The sequence below is a fragment of the Myotis myotis genome, unplaced genomic scaffold (assembly GCF_014108235.1).
Source record: "Myotis myotis isolate mMyoMyo1 unplaced genomic scaffold, mMyoMyo1.p scaffold_m19_p_12, whole genome shotgun sequence".
Lineage (NCBI taxonomy): Eukaryota > Metazoa > Chordata > Mammalia > Chiroptera > Vespertilionidae > Myotis > Myotis myotis.
This window is the reverse complement of record NW_023416316.1, coordinates 4,996,723-5,022,826: the sequence shown is the minus strand read 5'-3', so window position 1 is coordinate 5,022,826 and position 26,104 is coordinate 4,996,723. Positions and strand designations below refer to the sequence as shown.

At 46.4% G+C, this 26,104-nt stretch overlaps 1 protein-coding gene across 4 annotated transcripts in view; it reads left to right on the top strand.

Moving 5' to 3' along the window:
• RALGPS1 (Ral GEF with PH domain and SH3 binding motif 1) overlaps positions 1 to 26,104 on the top strand; it is a 238,537-nt gene that overhangs the window by 70,673 nt on the left and 141,760 nt on the right. For all 4 annotated transcript variants that reach the window (XM_036329618.1, XM_036329617.1, XM_036329615.1 and 1 more), the window contains one exon: positions 20,602 to 20,685. In XM_036329618.1, the coding sequence (XP_036185511.1) occupies positions 20,602 to 20,685 (84 nt within the window). The remainder of the gene's footprint in view (positions 1 to 20,601; positions 20,686 to 26,104) is intronic.

Below are 26,104 nucleotides of genomic sequence, written 5' to 3'. Positions count from 1 at the left end.
TGCAACCCAGGCATGTGCGCTTGGCCGGCATCAAACCCGGGACCCCTCAGTCCACAGGCCGACGCTCTATCCATTGAGCCAAATCAGCTAGGCCTGTCTTCTTTTTTAAATTAAATTTATTAAGGGTGGAGGGAGTCAATGGGATAAAAAGAGAGACATCTGTAATACTTTAAACAATAAAGATAAGAAATCTATACTAATAAAAGGGCAATATGCTAATTAGACTGGGAGACCTTCTGTATATCCTTCCGGACAAAGCCATGGTGGCAGGGCTGAGGCAGAGGTGGTTAGGGGCAATCAGGCCAGGAGGGGAAGGCAGTTGGGGGTGATCAGGCCGGGACGGGGGGGGGGGCAGTTGGGGATGAGCAGGCTGGCAAGGGGGGGCATTTGGGGATGAGAAGGCTGGCGGGGGGGGGCAGTTGGGGGTGAGAAGGCCGGCAAGGGGGGGCAGTTGCAGCGAGCAGGCCGGCAGGCAGAGTGGTTAGGGGCGATCAGGCAGGCAGGCAGGATTGTGAGAGGGATGTCCGACTTCGGGCCTAAACCGGCAGTCGGACATCCCCTGAGGGGTCCCAGACTGGAGAGAGTGCAGGCCGGGTTGAGGGACACCCCCCCTCCCGTGCATGAATTTCATGTATTGGGCCACTAGTTTTAAAATAATTAATTTATTGGGATGACATTGGTTAATAAAATGATATAGGTTTCATGGTCCAGTGGTAGTACTCTTGTCAGTGATCACATGACACCTGAGAGGAGGAAGGGCACCCACCTCCCAAAGATTCATAGGGGAGAAGAGAATGCTCTGAGGAGAAGGCTTCCCTTGGAAAGGCTGGAACTTTCCCCAAATTTGGACTCACCCGAGCACAAAAACCTTGTTTTGAAATCCCCTCAGAGCTGCTTAGAGCACTGCCACGTGAAAGAAGCCACTCTGCAGGGGAGAACTTGGTGAGGCCACGTAACTGGGACCTGACCCGGCTGAGTTACGGCGTGAGCAGAGGAAGGAGGTTAAAGCAGTTCCTGTGTCAAATGATGTCATTTCTAGACCAGCCCCATCTTCTGGTATTTTGAAGTGGGTCATAGAAAGAGTCAGCAGCCATGCCTTTTCTTTTGAAATTCATTGCACAAACTGCTCATAATGGTCTCGGTGCTCCAGCTCCTGCTGGCATCTGTTACCTGCATGTAGTCAGTGTTCAGGAGGAGTTCTTACATTGCAGACCCCTTTGGGAAACTTCCAAGTCTTCAGAATGGCAAACGGTTTCCTTGCCAAGCCAACTTCTGACTGAAAGGCATGTCAAAGCTGTCCGTGCGGATGAAGCTTCTGCTTTGTCTGGTAGCACATCTGGGTTGGACGCTTTGATGAAGCAGGAGGGCCTGCCTGCCACCGTGGCTGGGGCTTTCTGTGGCCGCGTGCATTGCTGTCAGAGGCGGCTGTGGTCCCAGAGCCTGCAGTCTCGGCGGAGCTGGGCCCGAGCTGCCACCTTCTCCGGAGGCTTTGCTATGAACTGGAGTGGCACAGCACGCTGCTTCCACGCCCAGTTCCCGGCTCTCCAAGGACAAGTCTTGAGGTACTTGCCTGAACTTCAGACTGAAGTCCTACTTTTTTTTTTCTTTGAAAGTAAAGCAAAACACACAAAACAGAGAAAGAGGAATTCATTCATGGCTTGGCTTACTTACCAGCTATTTTTGGCCATGTGAATGAGGTAAATCTTTCAACTCACCATTATAGATGGTTCTGAAAAATGGGCGGTTTTGGCCTTGTTGCCCCCTGAGGAGCCAGGGCTGGACAAGGTAGTAAACTTTGTGCCGCTGGAGGAAATATTTGTGTAGCCGGGAGTGGCAAAGTTGTGCCGAGTCTCAGCAGCAGGAATCTGGAGATACGTAGAAGCCCTGCCCTTCTCTCTGGAAGGCTGCTTCCACTCAAGAAAACACGCACAGGGAGTGTGGGTGACAGTCCTCCCAGAGAAGAAGGGAGAGGGAGAGAGAGATAGAAACATCACTGAGAGACAATCATTGATTCACATGCTCCACACTGGGGATCGAGCCCACAATCTGGGCATGTGCCCTGACTGGGAATCAAACCGTGACCTCCTGGTTCATAGGTCGATGCTCAACCAGTGAGTCATGCACTGCTGACTTTGACATCTGACACTCACTGACTCTCTCCTAAGTGGGCTTTGCAGTGATAATCTGGTGGGGTTTGCAGGCAGGGTTTTCAGCATCTGTTGGAAAACAAGAAAGCAAGTGGACTGAATATCAAGGTATTATGTGTCAAGGAGCATCATGTGTTGGATGTCAGGGAGTGTTTCACAAGTTTAACTTTATATTCAATAATAATAATAATTACAACTATTTTGTGTCAGTCACTATACTAATAATTTTACATCAGCTGAACCATTGAATATTCATAATAGTCATATAAGGAAGGCACTTTTAAAAATTGGTTTGAGAGAGGGAGAAAGGAAGAGAGAGAGAGAGAGAGAGAGAGAGAGAGAGAGAGAGAGAGAAACATCAATTTGTTGTTCCACTTATTTATGCATTGGTTGCTTCTTATATTGCCCTGACCAGAGATTGAATCCACAACCTTGGAGTATCAGGAAGATGCTCTAACCATCTGAGCCACCTGGCCAGGGTCAGGAAGGCACTTTTATTATCCTTCTTTTCAAATGAGTAGACTGAGGCCAGGGAGGTTTAATTGATCTGCCCAGGGCTGGTCAATGACAGAGTTAGATTCGAACTCAGGTGGTCTGGCTTGAGGGTCCACATGTCAGCCCCTGGTAACTGCCTCTCGTGCCAGACTGCAGCACTATAGTTCATGTTTGCTCTCACTGGCACAAGTTTGGATTTGTTTTGGTTCTTTTTTTTTTTTTAGGTATTTTTATTTATTTATTTATTTATTTATTTATTTATTTATTTATTTATTTTTTATTGCTTAAAGTATTACAAAGGGTATTACATATGTGTCCATTTTATCCCCCCGCCCTAGACAGTCCCCTAGCCTCCCCTATCCCCCAATGTCTTATATCCACTGGTTATGCTTATATGCATGCATACAAGTCCTTTAGTTGATCTCTTACCCCCCTACCTCCTGCCCCCCAACCCTCCCCGGCCTTCCTGCTGCAGTTTGACAATCTGTTTGAGGCAGCTCTGCCTCTGTATCTGTTATTGTTCAAAAGTTTATAATGGTCTCTATTATTCATGAATGAGTGAGATCATGTGGTATTTTTCCTTCATTGACTGGCTTATTTCACTTAGCATAATGCTCTCCAGTTCCATCCATGACGTTGCAAATGGTAAGAGTTCCTTCCTTTTTAGAGCAGCATAGTATTCCATCGTGTAGACGTACCACAGTTTTCTAATCCATTCATCTACTGATGGGCACTTAGGCTGTTTCCAGATCTTAGCTATGGTGAATTGTGCTGCTATGAACATAGGGGTGCATATATCCTTTCTGATTGGTGTTTCTGGTTTGTTTTGGTTCTTTTCAGGAAGTTAGTATTAATTCTTTTTTGCTTGGAAAAAAAAAGGAAAGAGAGAAATAATCTCTGAAAAGATTTTTTTCATTCAGATTTAATGTGAAGATAAATTACGTATAGAATTTCACATAATTTTTAACACATGTTTTACTGCGGAGGGAGCCCACAGCTTTCATTAGATTCCAAAGGACCTGAAACTCAAGGGCAGGGACCACATCTAGTGTGTTGTCTCTCAAATGCTTGGTGTGGTCCTGGACACATGGCATTTGTTCAGTAAATTTTCATGGACTCACTGAATAAAAAGTTACTGTGCTTAAAGAATTGAACTTCTATCTGGAAAACTCACTTTTTCAAATCACATTACCTCCTGCTAATTGATACAGGATATCACACATTCAGTCAACAATTAGTTACTCAGCATCAGCTATAGCCACGTACTTAGTGTACAGAGGCAAACAACTTAGATTCTTAGGTGCTATCCTGAGCAGAGACAGACAGTTCAACAAGCATGGCAGTAAAGAATAGTAAGGGGGGCAGCTGATGTGGCTCCCTATGTGGTTGAGCGTTGACCTATGAACCAGTGGTTGGGGGCTCTATCCCCACCCAGTAGGGGGTGTGCAGGAGGCAGCCACTCAATGATTCTCATCATTGATGTTTCAATCTCTCTCTTCTGATCCCTATCTGAAATCAATAAAAATATATTAAAAAAAAAGAATAGTAAAAAGATTGCACACGCACACAGGAGCATCCATGTGGTCTGGGGAGTGGTGGAGGGTTAGGAAAGCTTGTCTGGTTTTTAGCAAAGCCCTGAGGAATGAGGTGGATTTGGTCAGGTGAAGGGGAGGACAAGGAATATTTCTAGGAAAGGAAGTACCATCAAGGCCTTCAGTGAGAGCTCAAGACAGGTGGGCCAGAGGCGTGAACAAAATATTCCACCTGGCTGGGTCACGCACAAAGAGGCCGGGCAACTGGGTGGCTTGTGGAGAAAAGCAGATGATGGAGGGTGGGATGGGGCCCTTGGAGAATCTGGTTTTGTACGTGTTGAATGTGAGGTGCCTGTGAGATTCCCACCTTGAGATGCCTAGTGCCATGGCTGCAAATAGAACACGTCTGTCTTGGATTCTGTGGGCATTACTGCACGCCCTTGGGCAGAAGTCTGGGTTCTTAGGAGTGCTGATCTGTCTATGGGAGGACCCCTGGCCTCAGGGAGGGATCTTGGGGCTGATTTGTCACTGGAGACTCATTAGTAGCCAAAGTATTTGGACACTAGTGGGACCTGGAGAAAAATACACCTGAAGGGGCAGCCGTGAGAGAAGTGGCCATTGTGATAACCGGAGCAGCCGGATGGGTGATGCTGAGAGGAGTGTCCTGAAAGCGGAGAGCCCGCCTCTCCCTGGTCCCTTCCTCCACTGAGGCCACCCAGGCTGATGTGCTGTGAGAATGGAATTGTGGGAAACCAGGTGAGTCAGGATATTTTTATTTTCAAGTAACAGAAAACAGCTTCCAGCCAGCTTGACAAAAGGGGACTTTGCCAACAAAAAGGGGAATTTACTATAAGCCTCAGGGGGTGTCTCATGGGAGCTAGAAGTGGATGGAGGCTGGGATCCAGGCCTGGAAGCCTGGCCAGACACTCTTCTTTCATCTCTCCCCTCTGACCTGCCCCACGTCTCCTTCCTGGCTTCCACCCTGGCTCCCTGACTTCCTGGTAGGCAAGGAGGCACCCGGATGGCTGCATGGCTCCTGAGCCCTGGAGGCTGCTGCTTTTCTCCCCCCTCCATCTACATTCAAATTTGCACACAAGAATCATTAATGGCCCCATGGGGCTCAAGTTTATGTCATTCTAGGTGACTTGCCGCCCTGTGATGGGGTTTAGAGCAAGGTGCAGTTCGCAGAGAAGCAGGAGCTGGGCACGTGCTGGGGAGCCAGTGTCCTTGAGTGTTCCTTAGTCCTCATATGTCATTTGCCTCTTGGGGACCTTGGCTCTGAGGCCCCCGTCTGCTCCAGTCAGTGCCTTTCATGATAACATTGCGTAGGCTTCTGAACAAGCCCGCGAAGGTGGCTGGGGGCGCAGGGAGGACTTGGTTGAATGAGTGATGCCTCCTGAAAATTAATGCCTCTAAACGGCCCATGTTTAGACAGCTTTTATTTGCATATGGCTTAGGTCAGAGGTGGGAACACTTGGCCATTAGAAAGTAAGTTTTACATATTTAGTTAGGATTAAGAAAGATCCCCTTATGCAGGCACTAACTAGGTCTGCATTTTAGTAACTCTTCCTGTGGTCTCTGGTGTGTGACTCCTTGAGGGATGAAAGTTGGCTTCTGGGGGGCCCCAGACTGCCAGCGACTGGCTTGATCTTGCAGCCCTTTGGGGTGGAAGGGTCCCAGCGCCTCGGTTCCTTCCCCTGGCAGCGTGGCAGGAGGGGAGGGGCCCTGCCTTGGCTGGGCAATGAGGAGGCTGCCCTGGTGGCTGGTGATGTGTGTGGAAGTTCCCTTCCTCTAGACGTTAGTATTCAGTTGGATGTATTAGATTATATCTCCAACTGGGGAAAAAATCTAACTGCATTTAAAATCCTTTATTTATATCTGGCTGATACTCAAAAAGCCATTTGACTAGGTTTGTACCTGAATGCAGTTGAGACAGTTATGTTGACTCTCCCTCCCACCCCCAAGATATTTAAAAAAATAAATACTGTTTAATAGGATTTTGTATGCCAAGATTTAGTCTGAATGTCAGAGCATAAAAATGGGTTCGTATGTAATGGGAAGATCAACAGGCAGTCCCCCCACCCCTGGCCTCCCTCACAGAGTGGTCCTGGCAGCCCCTTCCTGCCTGTAAATACTTGGGGTTGCCTCATTGGCATGTCAGCACGGGCAGAAGCAGCCAGATGATTTTATGATCCATAAATGCAAGCACCAGACGTGCTCCGAAATTCATTAGTGTTTGCTTGTCATTACAAATAGCCTGTGTTGTTTGCCTTCCGACTAGACTGGCAGACAGGCAGGGCCCAACCAGGGTGTGGAGCGCTCCAAAGCCCTGGTTCTTGGGAAGTGAGAGTTTAGAGCAAACTTTTAATTTATGGCTGAAGATTGTTTCGTTTTCTTGAGTGTAGGTTTTGAAAGTTTGAATCTTTATATGTAGATCAGCTTTTCCTTCAGTGGAAAATATGAGGTTCTTGGGTAAAACCTACTCATAAACACAGTTGTGATCCTCGGCCCCCCCCCCCCCGCCCCGCCCTGCATTGTGCATAAACTTTTTGGAGAGGGCAAGCCTCTCCGAACAGCCCAGACACTTCCCTTGCAGCCTTGCCCCTCTTTGCAGAGCACAGCCCTCTCCTCAGCCGCCCTGCCCTCCCCCTGGTCCTGGAGCACTCAGGGTTCAGCCTGTGCATCCCCCATGGTCCATCTCAGACCCCAGGTGACACTGCAAGGTGATTGTGAGACTGAGGTGGTTCTAAGCCACTGCCCTCTGATGTGGGGGTGGGCCGAGCAGGCCAAGCAGTCTTGGCTGCATATGTGCTGAAGTCAAGGTTCAGGCAGCCCTTGAAGTCTGAGTGGCATCTGGAGGAGGGTGATGTGCAAGGGACCAGATGTCTGAGGTCTCCGCGTGGAGTTATAGATGTGAATGTAATTAGAGGAGATATTCTTCCAAATGATCTTCATATGGCTTGCTTAGGCATTCCCGGGCCTGCTGGGATGGTGGCTTTATATGCTCATTATTCAGTCGTCTCACGCATATTGACTATGTGTGAGGCTCCCTGCCTGGTGTTTCAGGGACTCAAGAATGGGTGAAAAATCCCTGGTTGAATGAGAAAGGTAAGAAGTTTATGTATATAATTATAAGGGCCACACTGAAGGGGGCAGGCTAAGTGCTGTTCGGGAGGGAAACATCCCGGGGCTCCTGCTTGCTTCTGGCCTGGAAAGGTTGGTATGATTTGGACACAGAAAGGGCATTCCAGGTGGAGGGAGGGAGCAGCTTGAACACAGGTAAGGCAGTTGGGAAGAAAGCGGCCTTGTACCGGGACCAGTGAGCAGATTAGTTTGGCTAGAGCAAAAGAGAGGTAAAGGGTATTGTGGAAAATTAGACCAGAGATTACAGTGGTCCCATCGCGGAGGTCCAGATGCTGTGCCCAGGCCTCGTGGAACCTGGTTCTATAAGCACTGACAGATCTCTGCTTCCTTCAAGAAGCTGGTCAAGCAGCAGCCAAAGTCCTACAGGCCCCCTGCCAAAGCATGCTCCAAACCAAACCTGAGATGCTTTTCCCAGAATCCTGCTGTGGTCTCCCATCCCTGTAATGACACACCTGCCCACCCAGTCAGGCCAAAAACTTGTCATCAGCGAATCCTCCCTCTCTTGCATTCTCTACTCTTTGCACCCTGTCTCCCCATCTTCCACTCCTCTGTGCCCCCCGTGCCTCCTCCCAGCTCAGGCTGTCCTCTTACTTCCTCCTCAGTGTATATGCTTCCCTCCCAACAGGCATCTCTACACCCACTTCTGCCTCATCCTACTCTGCTCCCCCCCGGCCCCCCGCAATTTTCAAATCTCTATCCACGTCACTGAGCTGCTTCAGAATTTCCACTGGTTTCCCCAGTGCCCGTAGGATCAGTTCCATGTGTTTAGAATGGGTATGCAGGCCTTGTGAGACCTGGCGTATCAGCCCTTCTTCTGGCCCTCCCCACTTCTGTCTCTGCTTCTCCTACTCCAGCTTCCCCGCAGGTCCTTGGGTCTGCTTCCAGGCCTGTGCACTTGCTGTTCTCTGCCTGGTGTGTTCGCCCTCTGTGCCACTCCCTCTGTGTTATCTGGCTCACCACTAGCCCCCTGCTCCTTAGCTAAGCCAGCCCCGTGTTGCACTCTGTCTTCACACTCTGAACTTGTCCTTAGGCACTTAATAACACGTTCATAATTAACAAGGTCTTCTCCACTGGAAGGCAAATGCCCTGTTCACTCATTCCCCCAAGCCTTGCACAGTGCCTGGCACAGAGGAGGCACTTTGCAAAGACAGGCTGGCGATTGCTGATTAGATGGGGCCGAGACAGTTGAGGATCTGGCTGGGCCTGAGGTTGGGCTTGAAGCCATGGTCTCACTCCCTGTCTTATAAAAGGTGGTTTCACACCATCAAAGGCTAGTGGCTCCATGTCTGAAAGGTTTCCTCACACTTCTAATTTAAATAAGTATCCCTATATAGATCAAACATTGGAAAGGTTGGTTTTTTCCTTTTAGTCGTTCAGGAGAGGAAACAGCTTTTCAGAAAGAGCCCTTCCTCCCGATCGGCTTGTGCACTGGCTGTCTGTGGTCACCATCAGGCAGTTCGAATGTCAAAACAGCCAGCACTCCTGTACTGTGTCCTGCTGTGCAGCCATTACTGGAATTTATCAAAAGTCTGGCTTTTATCCGGAAATCTTGCTCTGTCCAGGGACTTCAAGCTGCCTGTGATAAAAAACCGAGTACCTGGGAGTGGGGGAACACTCTTTCAGGGTGATGTTGAATGAACCTATTAACTTGATGAATAAAGACTTCCCCTGTGACTCTCTCCTGCAGCCCTGCCTCGATCCATACTGTAATCAGGCCTGACTGCAGGGAGGGGCCGGGCATGTCCTTAGTCTGGCTATTAGAAAATGTAAAATATGTGTCTTGCATGATATTTCTGGGTTGTAGCTTCTAGGCTTTCTCAGCCAGGAATCCATGAGAGAATTAAGCCTAATGCCCGAAGGTCCGTTGTAACAAAGGCCCCATTCTCCGGAGAACACAGAGAGTCCCATCATTTTCTGTGTTCTGTGGTCCAGACAAGGAACCTAGTGGAGAAAGGCTGCTCCACCTGTTGTTTCTAATTTTAACTCACATTCCCGTAGTGTCTCTCTTTGTTGGTTTGAGATAGATGTTACTAAACTTCTAAGTCCTTTTTAAAATCTAAACAAATGCTTCATTTTGCTAATTATCTTGAAGTATCTGAGAGGATCATATCACTTTATCTTCTTTGATTTATCAATGCGCTGTTGTTATGCTAAAATTTTCATAACATTAGCTTATTCTTGTATTTCTTTGACAAACCTGCTAGGTAATGTGGGATGATTCTGTGTGCATTGTGTGTGTGTGTGTGTGCGCGCGCGCGCGCAGGAAGTTTATCTGCTAGAGCAGTGGTTCTCAACCTTCCTAATGCTGCGACCCTTTAATACAGTTCCTCATGTTGTGGTGACCCCCAACCATAAAATTATTTTCGTTGCTACTTCATAACTGTAATTTTGCTACTGTTATGAATCGTAATGTAAATATCTGATATGCAGGATGTATTTTCCTTGTTACAAATTGAACATAATTAAAGCATAGTGATTAATCACAAAAACAATATGTAATTATATATTCAATATGTGTTTTCCAATGGTCTTAGGTGACCCCTGTGAAAGGGTCGTTCGGCCCCCAAAGGGATCGCGACCCACAGGTTGAGAACTGCTGTGTTAGAGAGTGATCGATAGCTGTGACTGAGCAAAGGAAGTAGGGTAGCACTGGAAGGGGAGTTGAATCCCGGTGCAGTTGTACGAAAGGACTCATCCATGGGGGATGATTCTTTCCCCTCTTGTTCTGAATTTGTTAGGTGTTAGGGTTTGGGACTTTTTCCTGTCACTTTTTGTATTCTGGAATAAATTATTTAGTATAAGAATTAGGTATTCTTTAGAAGTTTGAGAGGACTTGCTGGTAAAATCATATGGTTCCGGAACCTTTGAGTTAACTTTTCCAGTTTCCGATGTGGTGTTTAGCATACTCACCAGACATAGGAAAGTTTGTTTGGCCAAAAACTGGAAAGCAGTACAAAAGATTAGGTCGTTGCCTGCCTCTTCCTATGAAGCAGGTACTTTCAGAAATTTCATGTTGTGTTCCCTGCCGTGTTCAGGGTGACCCTGCAGTATGTGAAGACCAAGATTAAGAAGGACTGAATTGTGCTGAAAAACGTGACTGCCAAATTTCAGTTGCAGTGGAAACAGTGAGCTGCAAATTAGAGATTGCACAAAACCAGAGTTAAAAGATGAGCTATAGGGTTCTCTTAGAACTCCAAGGAGAAACAAAAGGAGACAAACATGGTGAATTGTTTCTAAGAGATCTCATGTGTGCATCATAGGAATTCTACCAAAAGGAGGGATGGGGCAGATGTGAGAAGATGTTGGTAACATAGTAAGGACAGCAGCAGGTTATAAAACCACACATACAGTATGAGCTCAATTTTTGAGAGTGAGTGTGCACATGTGTGTGTGCCTTGCACTGGGAGTGGGGAGTGGCCACTGTCCAGGGGACAGAGGTGCTCGGTGGCTAAGGGCGCAGGCTCCTGACACCAACAGGCCTGCCTGAGTGTGAATCTTGGTTCTCATATTGACTACATCTGAGGATTTGAGCATGTTATGTAACTTTTCCAAGTAAGCTTTGTCTCTTCATCTGTAATGTGGGGCAGTAATTGTAGTGAGAATTCACTGAGCAACAGGTAAATGCATGTAAAACTGTGGACCTGGTGCCTGGCATTTAGTGAGCACTCAGTAAACATTGCTATTGCTGTTGCTGTCATTGCTGTTGATGCAAATGTAAACTCTGATTTTCTCTGGGTATTGGGCTAGTGGTGATTTAAATTTTCTTCTGTGGGCTCTCTGCATTATCCAGATTTCCTGTAATGAACATACACTAGATCCCTAATAAGAAACCACCCACTAGTGGTTTTTTTCTAAAAAGAGAACATCTGAATGATGTTATTTGGAAAAAAACTTTCCCCAGGAATTTGGGGGAAGGGAATTGAGCCTCATCCCCAGTGTGAGAGTGGGAAAGAAGGGGTGGCCCTGTGGGGCTCCTATCAGGCCTATGAGTGGGAGAGCTGATCTGCCGATGGCTGCTCTCTGTCCTGTTCCTGGGGCCCTTTCTCTACCCCCCTAAGGGACGGGAGCCTGTGCTCAGGGGCGCCCTTGGCTGCTGCCCTGCGCTGACAGCTGGTTCTGATTACGCAGAGCTGCACAGCACTAGGGCTGGAAAGAGAATGTTTTGGGAAATTTGCATCATCTTCATGATCCCAAGTCTACATGTTTTCTGAGCAGACAGTAGTTTGGGGATTTGATGAAGTAGTGGTGGCTATAATCGAGTTGCTTTTCTATAGAAACTATGACTCAACGCTGAGAAAGATGAATTACTTCTATTCATTCAGTGATCTCCCCCTCATCACGCACCCTCACTCTACAGAAGGCACCATTTGTCCCCGGCAACTCTCCCCTCTTGTGGTTTGTCGAGTCAGGGGTGCTGAGGCCCGATGAAGGCCCCCGTGTTCATGCCTCCCTGGGCCCTGCCTCCTTCCCTTCTCCACACACACAGCCCCTAACAGGTGTTTATTTCCAATTACTAAAGCGAATGGATCTCACATGAGACTCTATGTGTGTGATTCTAGTACAGATGGGTCATAGCACAGCATAAGAGCACTTCATGGGTTTGGGTCTGTCTGCACTCATGTTATCAGAGCAGTAAAACTTACACAGCGTGAGGCTTTGGGAGCTACCTCTTCTCCATCTCTTCCCATCCTTCTCAGAATAAAATCCAGCCCTTCGCTGTCCTCGAGCCAGGCTTCCCCACCCCTTCCTTTCCCATCACCTCCCTGCCCACTGTCCCCTACGCTGGTTCTGCTGTAACCACACCAGCCACCCTGTTGTTCTGAGATCCCATGGCCGCCACCCAGGCTCTGTGCACCTGTCCTTCCTTCTGCCTGGAAGCCTCTCCCTGTACTTGTAGAGCTGCTTCACCTCCTTCGTCTCCATGCTAGTGCCCGCCTGCCAGCCAGGCCTGGGGCATCCCCTCCAAACATTCCATTCCTTCGTCCTGTTGATACTTTATTAGGATTTGTCATCTGACTTATTACAAGTTTCTCATCTCTCTCCCTTCCTGTAGGACACAGGCTCCATGAAAGCCCCAGCATGTTTTGTTCCTGGCTGTATTTCCTAAAACAGCAGTTGCCAACTGGTGGTCTGCGGACCACTGGTGGTCAGTGAGGTCCGAAAGGCTGGTGACCACTGTCCTAAAACATACGTTAACTTTGATAAAGAAATGAATGCAGACGTGCTTACTGTTGTCCCTTTTTTCTTTCTCATCCTTTCTTCTCACCCTTTTCCCTTCTCTTCCTCTTCCTCCTACTCCTCCTCATCATCATTTAAGAAAGAGGTAAGGACACCGCTGCCCACGGACAGCTACTCAGAAGGCTTGGACCTTGAAGTGTCTTTTAGCACCTCAGCCTTGGGGAACAAAGCAGGGCAGTGTAGGTGTTCTTTGCTGCCTTGAGTTATGCCTGTCTACCCCATAGGACGGACACTGAGCCCCTTGAGGCCCTGGCACATTGCTGTCACTTAGCCCTGCCTTCCCTTCCTCCTTCCTCCCTCTCTTCCTCAATCTCTCCCTCCCTTCATTCTTTCCTTCCTTTCTTACATCCTTCCTCTCTTCCCTTGCCTCCTTTTGCCTTTCTCCTTCCCTTTTCTTCTCCTTCCATTTTTCATTACAGCTGGTTTTGTTTCAGGGAGGGTTTATGCAGCTCCTGCCAGGAGCCCTCCAGGACGCTGTCCGGCTCCCCAGTGAGCTGCTGCCTCCTTTGGGCTTCACTTGCTTAAAGCCCTAACATCTCTCTGTAGGACAGGCCTGTTTCCTGAAGGTCCAGCTGGTCGTGATTTCGCAGGAGTCCTCCATCAAAAGGTACAGAAGCTTCTAGTGGGCATGTGAAGACTGTATGTTATTTATAAATGTTGGCACTGACAGGTTATAAGCTGGTAATGACTTTATAAAAAAATTGTATATTTCTGAGTAATTACTCGACTGTGAAGATTTAATTTTAGAAGGATTACAGTGTGTAATATTGGATTATGTCATCTATTAAAATTTGTTCAAAGTTATCCTGTACATGATAATCAGATAGTACAGAAGATCTTGTGAAAAAGGGCTTGAACCCTTACCCCCCCCCCCCCCCGAGGTGAACTCTTTAAACCGATTTTTCTTCTACTGGTGACTTTTGGAACTTTATTTGGTGCATGGAAACCTTAATTTGTAGTTTCATCAGCTTTAAACAGTGTTTTCCGACTGTTCACTTCCTACGCTTTCCTTTCCCCCTCCACCTGCCATCTCCATCAGCTGTACTTTCTCATTGTCAGATTAGTTAAATTAACATTTGGACATTCTGCAACTGCAACCAAGTCCATCACACTTTCCCTCAGGTTGACCCTAAAAGTTGAAAACCAACAAGCAGCATTTATTATTGTTACGGCTATGTAAACATTACCCAGTGCCACAGCTGTGCACATGCTGCTCAGTGCCACTCTGTGGTGTGCCAGGGTTGCACTTCATTCTTTGATGACCCTCGTCATTCAAGGGATAATGTGCCTCCCATCAGGGACCTACAGATTCTCTTTCCTTTCAATCCAACTGCCTGATATTAGAATGTATATAGGTATATAATATTTAAATAGATACAACTATTAAAAAACATTTAAACGTATTAAATATGTACTATTTAAGTGCACATAAATTTAAAAACATATCACATTTAAATTTATACAACTAGGAATTCTTGTTTTTTGTTATTCTTAGAGATTATAATTGCTTTCTTTCTAGTATCATTTGCCTTTGTCATGTCCTCAAATCTTTTCAAACTTTCTATTATATTTTTATTTCTATCAATTTTTTAATCTCATTAATTTGCCCCCTTCAGGGCCCTTTGGTCCTTAGTCTTTTTGCTCAGCTATTATTATGGGATTTCCCTTCACAGTTCTATATGCTTGGACTATTTCCTTTCCTTTTCTTTTTTAAAGTCATATTTATGAAGGTTTACTTTTATCCAGTATAATTCACCCTTTTTAGTGAACAGTTTGTTGAGTTTTGATAGATGCATACTCTCACGTAAACCACCACAATCCAGAAAGAGAACGTCTATTGATTTAAAATAACCCTGTGCCCACTGTAGTCAGTTTGCCTCCTGTCCCAAGTCCCTGGAATCAGGGACCCAATTTTTGCCCCTGTAGTTTTTACTTTTCTCAGAATGTCATATCAATGGAATCATATAATGTTTTTGTGTCTGGTTTCTTTCACTTAGCATAAAGCTTGACATTCATCTGTGCTGATGCACTTTGTCCCTTCTTTACTGCTGAGTAGCATCTGTATATATAAAAGGCTAATATGCAAATTATCCCCTCGGGAGTTCAACCAGGAGGCCAGGAGTTCGATTGCTTGCTATGATGTGTGCTGACCACCAGGGAGCGGCGCGGAACAAAGGAAGGCCCCGGCCAGCAGCTGGTAGCCAGGGAAGGAAGGCCCCCAGCCGGCAGCCGGAAGCCCCCAATGGGCTCTGATCGCCGGCCAGGCCTACGGACTCTACCCGTGCAGGAATTTCATGCATTGGGCCTCTAGTTTGATTATATGGCTGTCTCACAGTTTGTTTATCCCTTCACTGACTGATGGGAATCTGGGTTGCTTTTAGTTTGGGGAAATTGAGAGTGAAACTGCCATAAACATGTGTATATGTTTTTGTGTGTGGACAAATGTTTGCATTAGCAAGATTGCTGGTCATTTGGTATGTGTATGTTCAATGTTATGAGAAACTGCCAAACTGCTTTCCCATATTGCTGTACCATCTTGCATACCCAACAGTGACGTTTGAGAGTCCTAAAGCGTTTACTCCAGTATCAGTCCCCACACCAACCCCAAAACTGGCACAGTCTTTCCCATTGCCTCAGTGGGCCACCCTTCCCTGGGGTGTTTTTAGAACTCCTTTGGCTAAGTGTGGGATTATTCCACCAATTCTGAAGATTGTCCCAGAGGATAGATGGGAGGAATGGGGAGGAACACAGAGGGGGGAGGAAGAGAAAGGTTGTCACTGAGCAAAATGGTATGTGGTGCTGGCTGCTAGCCTGGTGGTGGTCCCTTTCCTCGAGGTGATGCCTGTTCGGTGTAGGCATGTTGTAGGGATGTGATTTGGAGAAGACCGCAGTCAGAAGTAAGCGCATGCATGGAAGCACCGTGTGTAGGCACCAGCTTCCTATGGCCTGGCAGCCTAGATCCTTTGGGGGATCTTCAGGGAGGACTTGTCCCACTCCCCAGATCTCCTCTTCCAGGGCTGTTCCTCCTGACCCCAGACATGGTCAGGGTCAGGCCTTTCTCAGGCCACCTCAGGGCATCTGACTCCCAGACACCTCAGAACAAAGCTGGCAGCCTGAGAGGGCGCTCCTGGCAGTGTGACCAGGAAAGTTTTGCGGGGTGAGCTGAAAACAGTGTTGACTCTTACTGTCACCAAGGAATGCTTGCCGATGAGGGCGCTGAGACAAAGTTGTTTTTACCTCACCAAGGGGTTTTTCCATAGTTTCCTTGTAACAAACATTCTCCTTTGATGTCAGAATGGACATCTAAATGAATCTCACATTGTTGTGTGCTTTTTATGGAGGGCAGCTGGTCAGACACCCTTTTGGTCTGGGCTTACTGATTTTGAGGTGTTTGTGTGATGCCACGGAAGGTGTGGCCAGCAGGTTGCTGAATATCCTGGGCTGGAGCTCAGGAGAGAAACTTGGGCTGAACAGACGTGCGGTTGAGGCCATGGCGGTAAATGAGATCTTCCAGAGGGAACCCAGACATAGGAGAATGTAGACGATGAGCATGGACAGATGTTGGTGGGGGTGGGGTACATGTGTCAGAAAAGAAAAAAGTAACTAGAAAATAAGCCTGAGAGTGGGGGGCCTGAGAGGTGAGAAGGCAACCAGAAGAACGCATGGCTGAAGGCGAGGACAGAGTGACAAATACGGCAGAGGGGTTGCCTAGCCAGGACGTTGTCGCTGGGAGAGAAAAGGCAGTTTCAGCCCAGCCGATGTGGCTCAGTGGTTGAGCATTGACCTGTGAAACAGGAGGTCACAGTTGGATTCCAGGTCAGGCCACATGCCTGGGTTGTGTGCTCGATCTCCAGTGTGGGGTGTGCAGGAGGCAGCTGATCAGTGATTCTCTCTCGTCATTGATGTTTCTATCTCTCTCTTCCTTTCTGAAATAAAAAAATATGTATTTTTTTTAAAAGAAAAAGAAAACAAAAGGGCCATTTCAATGGAGAAAGGTGGAGAGGGAAGCCAGTTGAAACAGTGAGCACCGATGGCCCTTTCAAGACGTTCCCTGCAAGGAGAAGAAAGAGCTAGCAGGAGCGGGAGGAGACTGGAGGTCTAGAACATAAACATCATCACCATCATTATTAGTGGGAGAGGCTTATGCACATTAGAGTGCTAGTGGGAAGAGGAAGTTGGGGAGGAAGAGGAAATTGGGGAGGAAGAGGGTGGAGATACTGGAACAAAGAGGGTATCAGGTTCTCTGAGCGAGGGGCAGGGATGGGACCTAGAGCCCAGGAGGAGGGTGGATCCTGCGGGCAAGGGGCCTCCCTTTCCCAGAAGCCAGAGGAGGGTACATTTGTAGGTTTAGTGGTAGAAAGTTTTCTTCTAACATGTTTTCCCTCCCTGACGAACCCGGGGAACATCCACCTCACAGAGAGACCCCAGAGAAGCTGGCAAAGGATTGTGCAGGCTCTTCCTCTCCTTCCACATCCAGCTGACCTCAGCAGGGAACAGAGTCAGAGCCAGGACAGGGTGGCTGAGTGGCTCCTCAGGACCCTACCAGCATCAGCCCACACCCTGTCTCCCTTCTAGAACCAGCCCTGTCTCCTCTGGTCAACTCGAACTTAATTACACTCGAATCCGTTCCATAGCATGGACCTTTTTTAGGCATTAGTGACTGGAAGAGCATTGTTCTATTACCTCACATTTTCCAAACCCACTTCACACAGATGGAATCTCTTGTAATCCTATAAGGCCAAACACAGAAGAGGAGCAGGGCCAAGGAGATGGGGCTCAGGGCCTGTTTTAGTGGATAGAATAGCCTTATTTCTTTTGACATCGTGATAAATCTTTCTGCGCTGCGTTTGGGAGATTTCAGCACTGAGGAACGCGTTCATTCAACAAATGCTGCTCGGCATCTGCTGTGAGCCAGGCCTTGCTCTCCATGTCGCCTCTCTGTCAGCCTCTCTCTTGGTCTGTGGAGGCGGTGTCACCATCCCTGCTTCATCAGCCAGGAAACTGATGCGAGAGGGCTGATCTTACCTTCGGTCGCCCAGGAAGAAGTGGCAGGGCTGGGATTTGGGGTGAGGTCCTTGGTTGGCTCTAAGTCCTTTGATCCTTCTATTTTATCAAGGAAGCTCTTCAACAGTGTTTTACTCTGTTAGGGTTTTAATTCTAAATATTACGGGCCTTCCAGTGCCAAAGGTTGCTTAGGGAATTGTCAAAACCCAAGAACTACACATACGGTTTTTGAGTCACGGTCTTAGAAATGTTCAAATCAAATAAATTCAGGGCAGATGTATTAACTGCGTGCTTTGGTTCCTGCCTGCATGACATCAGCAAAATGAAAGAGAAATAATAGATTTTTAAATAGTTCAAGACAGCAATAAGAGTGTGGTGTGGGAGAAGCAGAGGGTGTTTGGGGTTAGAGCTGATTCTGACGGCGCATGACCGGGGAAGAGGTGAGGAGATAACCTTTATCACGTGCTGGGTGCTCTGGGTGTATTAATCTCATCTAATTGTCAAGATGAACTTCACAGATAAATAGAGTACTACACCCATTTTAAGATGACAAAATTGAGGTTCTGAGAAGATAAGCATCATGTAGGATCCGGGTCTTTCTTTTTTCTTTTTAATAATTTTATTTTTATTTACTTATTTTCCTCGCCCCCTCACCCCATTGATTTTTAGAGAGAGTGGAAGGGAGGGGGAGAGGCATAGAGAGAGAAACATCAATGTGAGAGGGACACATCGATGGGTTGCTTCCCGCACATGCCCTGACCAGGGCCAGGGATTGAGCCTGCAACCAAGGTATGTGCCCTTGACTGCATCTGAATCAAACCTGGGACCCCAGTCCACAGGCTGATGCTCTATCCACTGAGCCGAACTAGCTAGGGCTGAGCCTGGTCTTTCTAAGGGGAAGATCCACATTGCTCCTTTTCAGGATGCCTTCCTAAGTTACTTATGGCGTGGTGTAAGATTGGGGACTCAAATGTACACACACACACACACACACATACACACACACACACACACACACACGTGTATAATTTTGGCTATTTATCAAAGAAGTCAGAAAAAAATAAAATAAAAGGAGCAACTATTGGCCAGAAATTAGGCAACAACCATGCCTCAGTCCTTGAACACCAGTTTTATGAATTCACTTCTCTATCTGATTATAACCCATACCTTTCTGGGACTGGCTTTGGGATTCACAGGGGAGAAAGGCTCTTGTCCTCACAATTAAACATTGAAAGGGAAATAATATACATTTGCAAAACGATTAAAATAGGTGAAAAGAAGTTAATATAAAATAGGGTGGGAGAAGTAAATATAACTCAGGTAGGCCAAATATACATTTCAGATAAAGGAGAATCATGGTACACAGGTAATTTATTATTATTTTTAATCCTCATCCAAGGTATATGTTTATTGATTTGAGAGATAGATAGATAGACAGACAGACAGACATTGATGTGACTGGAACATCAATTGGTTGCTTCCCATAGGTGCCCCAGCCAGGGATCGAACCCACAACCTTTTTGGTGTAAGAGATAATGCTCCAACTAACAGCCACCCAGCCAGGCTACACAGGTAAATTTTACATCTCAAAGGCATTCATATGCACTTTTGAAAGACAGTAGAGTCAAATTATCTTTTCAAGAGGACGAATGATACTGAGGCCCTTAACCTTTTTGTTAAAATGGTTGTGCTGAGAATTAGGTAACATGGGAAGTGCCTCTCCAGTGCTGGCGTGTGTGTGGGGTGGTTCTTGATAAATGGCAGCATTGGTTAATATCATTGTCATTACTGTTATTTAGGCTGTGAAGGACTTGGCAGAGTCAGGGATGGTTGTGTTTCCTCACGTGGGTGACCGGGAGGGTGATGATGCCATTTACAGAAACGAGGTGGCCAGGAAGAGGAGCTGTTTTTAGCTTCTGGCTGGTTCTCAGTCGTTCTCAAGGCCAGATCATTCATCTGGTGTCCAGAGCTGTCCATTGCCTTCAGCTAGGCTGTGGTTTAAAGTTGGGTCCTGAGATGCATTGGAAGGGCGCGGCACTTTAGGCATAACTGCTCAGCCAGCAAGTTTTGTCTTGTCCATTCCTGCTGCCCTCTCTGGCTTTCTAGCAGACTCTGATCTGTGTCTATTCCAGTTGGTGGACAGCTGGCTCTCACTAAAGATCTTATAAAAGTTCCAGGCGTGTGGTAAAATAATGTTATTAATAATACTGAGGCCTGATATGAACTAAAAGGCGGTCTTGTCACTTAGGGGTGGAGAACTTTAGAATCTACCCCTTCCCCCATTCTCTGCCAGAGCTCCACAGGCACCAGCTGAGAATGCTAGGTATTTGAATAGGGGCTTTTCCTTGGCCCTTTTATACAGTCCCCTTAGACTGCTCCTGTTATCTCCCTTGGATCAGAACCAGCCTCATGGAAAGGTAAATTTTAGGTAGTTTGATCGAACTATAATGCTAAGCCTGCTGAAAAAGAAGAGACAAGGCCCCTGAAAGAGATATTAAAGGGAACCTCTCCTCTGTCCCCTTTTGGTTATATGATGGATGGGAGGCTCCAGCTTCAGGTAGGAATCAAGGTAATCCCAGAAGCTTCCCTGGTTGCAGTGGGCTTGGGTCAGGCTTTCCTTGACCCCAGGAATAGAGGATGTCATGTAGCTGATGAAACCTGAGATTCTCCAGCCAGATTTAAATTTCGAGTTTGCCTTTGGGGGGATGAGTCCCACTAGTTAAAATGTTATGTCCTCTCTCAGACAATTTGAGTCAAGAAGGGATTTCTGGTCCCAGAGAAGCTGGTGGAGTGGCAGTGGTAAGGTTGAGTATTTTGGACAGAAGTCCTGGGGAATAGGGCTGTAGAGAAAGCATCCCCCTTCTCATCTTTAGGGTCCCAGGAAGCGCCTCCTCCCAGCCTTCCACTCCAGAGGCAGAGGATCTTCCCACTCTGGTGAGGATAGCTCTTCCCCACCTCCATATCCGCATTCCAATCAGGTGCCCCTGCTGTGTTTGCATCCCAATTAGAACCACTGTTGAAATGGACTCTTTGCTTCCTAGGAACTAGCCAGCTGTGGATGGAGTAAGAAGGAGAAACATAGTCTCGCCCCAAACGTTGTGGCCTTTACCCGGAGGTTTAACCAGGTAAGCAACCCCTTGCATGTGCCTGTCCAATAGCAGTGTTGCCACCTGTAGACTGGGGAACCCTGCTGGGGTTCAATTCCAAACACTTGGTCCCAGGTCCAGGCCCCTCTTCCTGAACCCCCACTTTCATCCATTCTTGGGCCATCACAGTCCTCTATTCTCACAGCAGGTGGAACTGAACACATCTTTCCTGTGTTTAAATCACTTCAGTGGCTTCCAGTTCCACATAAGCTAAGGTTCAAGCACCTTAATTGCCCTGCAAGGTCCTGCATGCTGGATCTGGCTATGTCCGCCCGCCAGCCTCATTTCTTGCCCCTCCCCCTACTCTGTGGGCTTCGGCCACCCTGGCCTTCCTTTCCTTTCCCAATGCATCATACCTCTCTCCCGTCAGGCTTCCATGCATGCTGCCTTCTCAGCTCAGAATTCTTCCTCAGCCTGAACGGCATTTCCTGGGGAGTCTTCCATGAACCCCAGCCTGTATAAGGTCTCCTGTCATGCATTCCCTCACTACACCTGTGCTTCTCCATGTGGCCCTCACTCATCTGTCCTCATTTTGTGCGACTCTCCAGTCTCCAGCTTCCTTCCCCGTCTGTGGGCTCCATGAGGGCAGGAACTCTGTCTGCCTTGTTCATCACTGCGTCCCCCACCTTTTGCCCAAGGTCAGCATAGAATAGACCCTCAGTAAATACATGTGGAATCAGTGAATGAGGTGCTCAGGAAGCATTCCTTGAAGTGAATTTCTTTGAATTCCTGATGGCCTGCTCACTGGCCTCATACATCCTACTACAAATTGACTAGGTCCAGCCAGAACCTTTGTTCCATGTTTGAAGATCTGCATCCCTACTTACTAAGTGATAGTGGGGACTTGGGCCTGCTGAAAGGGTGGGCTTCTGATTGCTGTCAGATCTCCCAGGACATGGTCATCAGTAGGAAGCACCCTGCAAGACCCCTTTGGATAGATCAAGCCCTTAAATGGTGCTGTTGACAGTTGTTCTTATTTTCTGCTTGTTTTACTGGTTTCCAATGAGGACAGTGGCTTAGAGGTTGCGTGGTGTGCATGACTGGATCTCTGGGTGATGGGCCTGGGTTCCCTCTGGCAGCTTCCTCCAGCTGGGCGTTCCCTCTTGGAAATGCCGGGTCCTGTGCATCACATTACCCAGCCCCCTCCAGACCTCTCCACTCTGGGCTGCCACCCCGAGTACAGCAGGAGCCTCAGAGAGGCACCAGCTCGAGTCCTCAGAGCAAGGCTGCGTTAGCATGACTTGTTTTATGAGACAATGGGAACTAAGGAGGGCCTGACGGCGGTAGGGAGTGCACACCGTTTGTTTTGAAAAGGAAGTTCTAAAGTCTTTTGTTTCTTTTTTCTTTGTTTTCAAAATCTTTTCCTTTTCAACTGAGCTTAGTCTTTTAAGAAAACACACCAAAAACCAGATGTGCACACACTATCAGGGGATTCATAGTTTCTTAGCAAAACTGTCTGACTCAGAGCCAGCGCTGTCCCACCTCCGACCGGCCGCCGAGCTCCCGGAGGCCACTGGGGGGCTCTGATGTAATCTGCTTGGCACAGGAGGCCAGGTCAGCGTGGCCAAGGGCGGCGTGGCTCATCCTGTGAACAATGGCATCATGTCCAGATCAGACCAATACAACAAACCAGAGCAAAGCCACACTCTCCCGAACGGTATCTGAGAGAGGGTCTTCCTGCGGCCCGTCAGCTCCTCAGAGCAGCAGCTCCTGGACATACTCTGGTAGCTCCGGTTTGAAAACTGGCCGGTGGCCAGGTCTGGTCAGCCACTGGGCTGCTTTCCCTGAGATAAACTGATTGGCATTCCTTCCTAGCAGACTTCCATATGCGAGAACAAGCTTCCCCATCGGACTCCAGACAAAGGAAAGCAGTCACTTACCTTTCTGAGCCCCAGTTCCCTTATCTGTGAGAACAGTAATGGTACTCACCTTGCACGATTGTTATGAAAGTGAAACGAAAAAGCCACTCCGGGGGAAGGAGAGAGCTGACTGTGGAAATATAGAAAGACTCTTGGGCAGAGACGATGGCCCAGATGAAACCGAGATTGTGACTTTTAAAGTGGTTCCAGTGCACAAGGGTAGATGGTTTTCTGAAGTTGCACTTTGCAGCCTGGGAGTAGGGACATAGGAGGGCAAATGCTTGGATCCAGCCACAGGTCGGGGTTAGCAAAGCAGAGTTTTTGAAGGAGCAAGGGCAAGGGAACTTAAAGTGCTGACTAAGGGCTGAAGTGACAAATGATAGAGGAGCAGTCTGCTCAGAGGAAAGGGCTGCTGGGGACTGCAGGTGTGGTGAAAAGGAAGGACGGGCACAGTGGGGGCTCTGGGATAAGGGAAGGTTTAAAGGTTGTGGCCCAAGACTGGAATTAAAGTTTCTGGTGCAGAGCAGTTCTGGGTGATTATGAGGAGGAGGTGACTGAAGTGGTAGGTGGGGTAAGAGTTGCTGAAGTGGCCAAGCAACCTTGAGGCCACAGTCATGCACAGTGATATTGAAGTTGCCCAAGGAAGAAGGCAGAGTTTGGTATGGAGAGGAAGACAGTGATCCAGAACCTGATCTGTTTACCATTTCTATAGCTTCACCCTTTTCAGATGTCAAAGTGGGTGGGATCATATATAAAGAGCCCTTTCAGACTGGCTCTTTCATTGAGCAATATGTATTTAAGATTCATCCATGTCTTTATATGGCTTGATGTCTTAATTTTTTTATGAATACAATTCCATTGTATGGACATACCAGCTTGTCTACCCATTCACCTACTGAATGATATCTTATTTACTTCCAGTTTTCTATAATTATGAGCAAAACTGCTGTAAACAAATGCATGTCTGTCTGTCTGTCTGTCTGTCTCTCTCTCTCTCTCTCTCTGTGTGTGTGTGTGTGTGTGGTCACAAAATTTCAAATACGCTTGGTAAATACCTAGGAGTACAATCACTGGATTGTGTCTGTACCATTTTTCATTCCCACCAGCAATGAATGTAAGTTTGTGTTCCTTCAGATCCTTGCCAGCAATTAGTATTGTCAGGGTTTTAAATTTTTATTTATTTATTTTAGCCATTCTAATGGTGTGTGGTGATCTCACTTTCCTTTGCTTTATCCAGCCACTCCTGGGTGCCTCGCATGAAGAGCAGGGGGACTGTCACACAGGAGTGGCATGTCAACATTACAGTGGCCAGAGGGTGAGGGGAAAGAAAGCATGTTACATAAGGACCACGTGAAGGATCTAGGATTGAGAAGACTCAGGGAGGAGATAATCAGGGTTTTTTCAAGTAATTGAGGGGTTCTTCTGGGGAAGCTGATTAAGCATAACCTATAGGGCCCAATCAGTAAGTGTAGGAACCAGAGGATGGGAGTGGGGAGGCAGTGCCTTACCCTCATACAAGGTAGTTAGTTCCCTGCCTATGAGAGCCCAGGCAGAGACCAGACAGGCCTTTATCACAGTGACTGTAGAACATCATGGGGCGGAGGGTGGAGGGTGCGGAGGTTGAGGGAAAGAGGGGGCCTTGAAGTTCCTTCTAACTCCAGGTTTCTAAGAAAACTGTGAATGGGCTTATGAGAAATTTATGGCAAAGTAGATTTCTCATAAGAAAAGACAGTATTTGTACACCTGAATTTTTCTTTACTTTATGCTTTGATTGTTTTATTTGTGGTTGATTAAATAAACTTCTTTGTGTTCATAACTATTTTGCTTTATTCATCTATAATACTGTTGAGATATTTCCCAGGGGATATCTTAGTCTTCAGTGGCTAAACTCTAGTGCTAATTATACCACTGGAACAATAATGGTGATAATAATAGTGTCTGTATTTTAAAAGCTTATTAGCACCATGACCAAGTGGCATTTATTCTACAACTGGTATACATGGCTGGTTCAACAGTTGAAAATCAACTCATGTAATACAGTGTATTCATAGGCTAAAGAAGAAAAATCATACTATCATACTAATTGATTCAAAAAAGCATTTGACAAAATTCAACATCCATTCATGACTTTTTCGGAAATCTCAGCAAATTAGGAAGCTTTTTCAACTTGATAAAGGATATCTACAAAAGTCCTGCAGCCAATATCACACTTAATGGTGAGACACTGGTGCTCTCCCCACAGGATTCAGAATAAGGCAAGGGTGCACTCTCTTAACACTGCCATTCATACTGGAAGTCCTGACTAGTGCAATAAAACAAGAAAAGAAAAGATATACAGATCGAAAAGGGAGAAATAAATCTGTCTTTATTCACAGATGACATGATTGTCTATTTAGAAAATCTCAAAGAAATCTATTTTTTAAAAATACATCCTGGAACTAATAAGTGAGTATAGCAAGGTTGCAGTTTGTAAGGTCAATCAATATACAGAAGATTTTCTATACCAGCAACGAAGAATTGGAATTTGAAATTCAAAAAAAGCTACAATAGTACACAAACACATGAAGAAATATACTTAGGGATAACACTAACAACTAGGTACAAGTTCTGTTTGTAGAGACTATAAAACACTGATGCAAAAAAGCAAAGTAGATAGAAATAGAGAAATATTCTATTTTCATGGATTAGAAGATTCATTATTAAGTTCTTCCCAGTTGATCTGTAGATTCAGTTCAAGCCCAATCAAAATCTCAGCAAGCTATTTTATAACTATCAATAAACTGATTCTAAAGCTTATATGGAAAGACTAAAGACATAATACTGAAAAAGAACAAAGTTGGCAGACTCACTCTACCTGATTTCAAGACAGACAGAAAAGCTACAGTAATAAAGACAGCATGTTATTGACCAAAGACTAGACATCTAAGACAGTGGAACAGAATAGAGCAGCGGTCGCCAACTGGTGGTCCACAGACCACTGGTGGTCTCTGAGGTCCAAAAGGTTGGCGACCGCTGCAATAGAGAGCCTAGAAGTAGACCCATACAAACATAGTCAACTGGTCTTTGACAAATGCATAGGGACATTCAGTGGAGTAAGGGTAATTTTATCAACAAATGATGCTGGAATAATTGGAATTTTTTCAGCATATATAAAAAAATGAACCTAGAGTTTACATCTTTCATAAAAATTAACTTAAAATGGACATAGACCTAAATGTAAAAGCCAAAACTATAGGTCAGACTTGATAGACTTTCCTAAATAGTGGCAATTTAAGTGGAAGCCAGAAGTCAAAACTATAAAACTTTTAGGAAAAAACATAGAAGAAAATCTACATGACCTTTGGTGATTATTTATTAGATATGATACCAAAAGTACAATCCATGAAAGAAAAACTTGAAAAGCTGGACTTCATGAAAATTAAAAATTTCTACTCTGCAAAAGACATTGCTAAGAGAATTTTTTTTTAAAAAAAAGCACAAACTGGAAAAAATATTTACAAAACACATATCTGATAAAAGACTTGTATCCAAAATATACT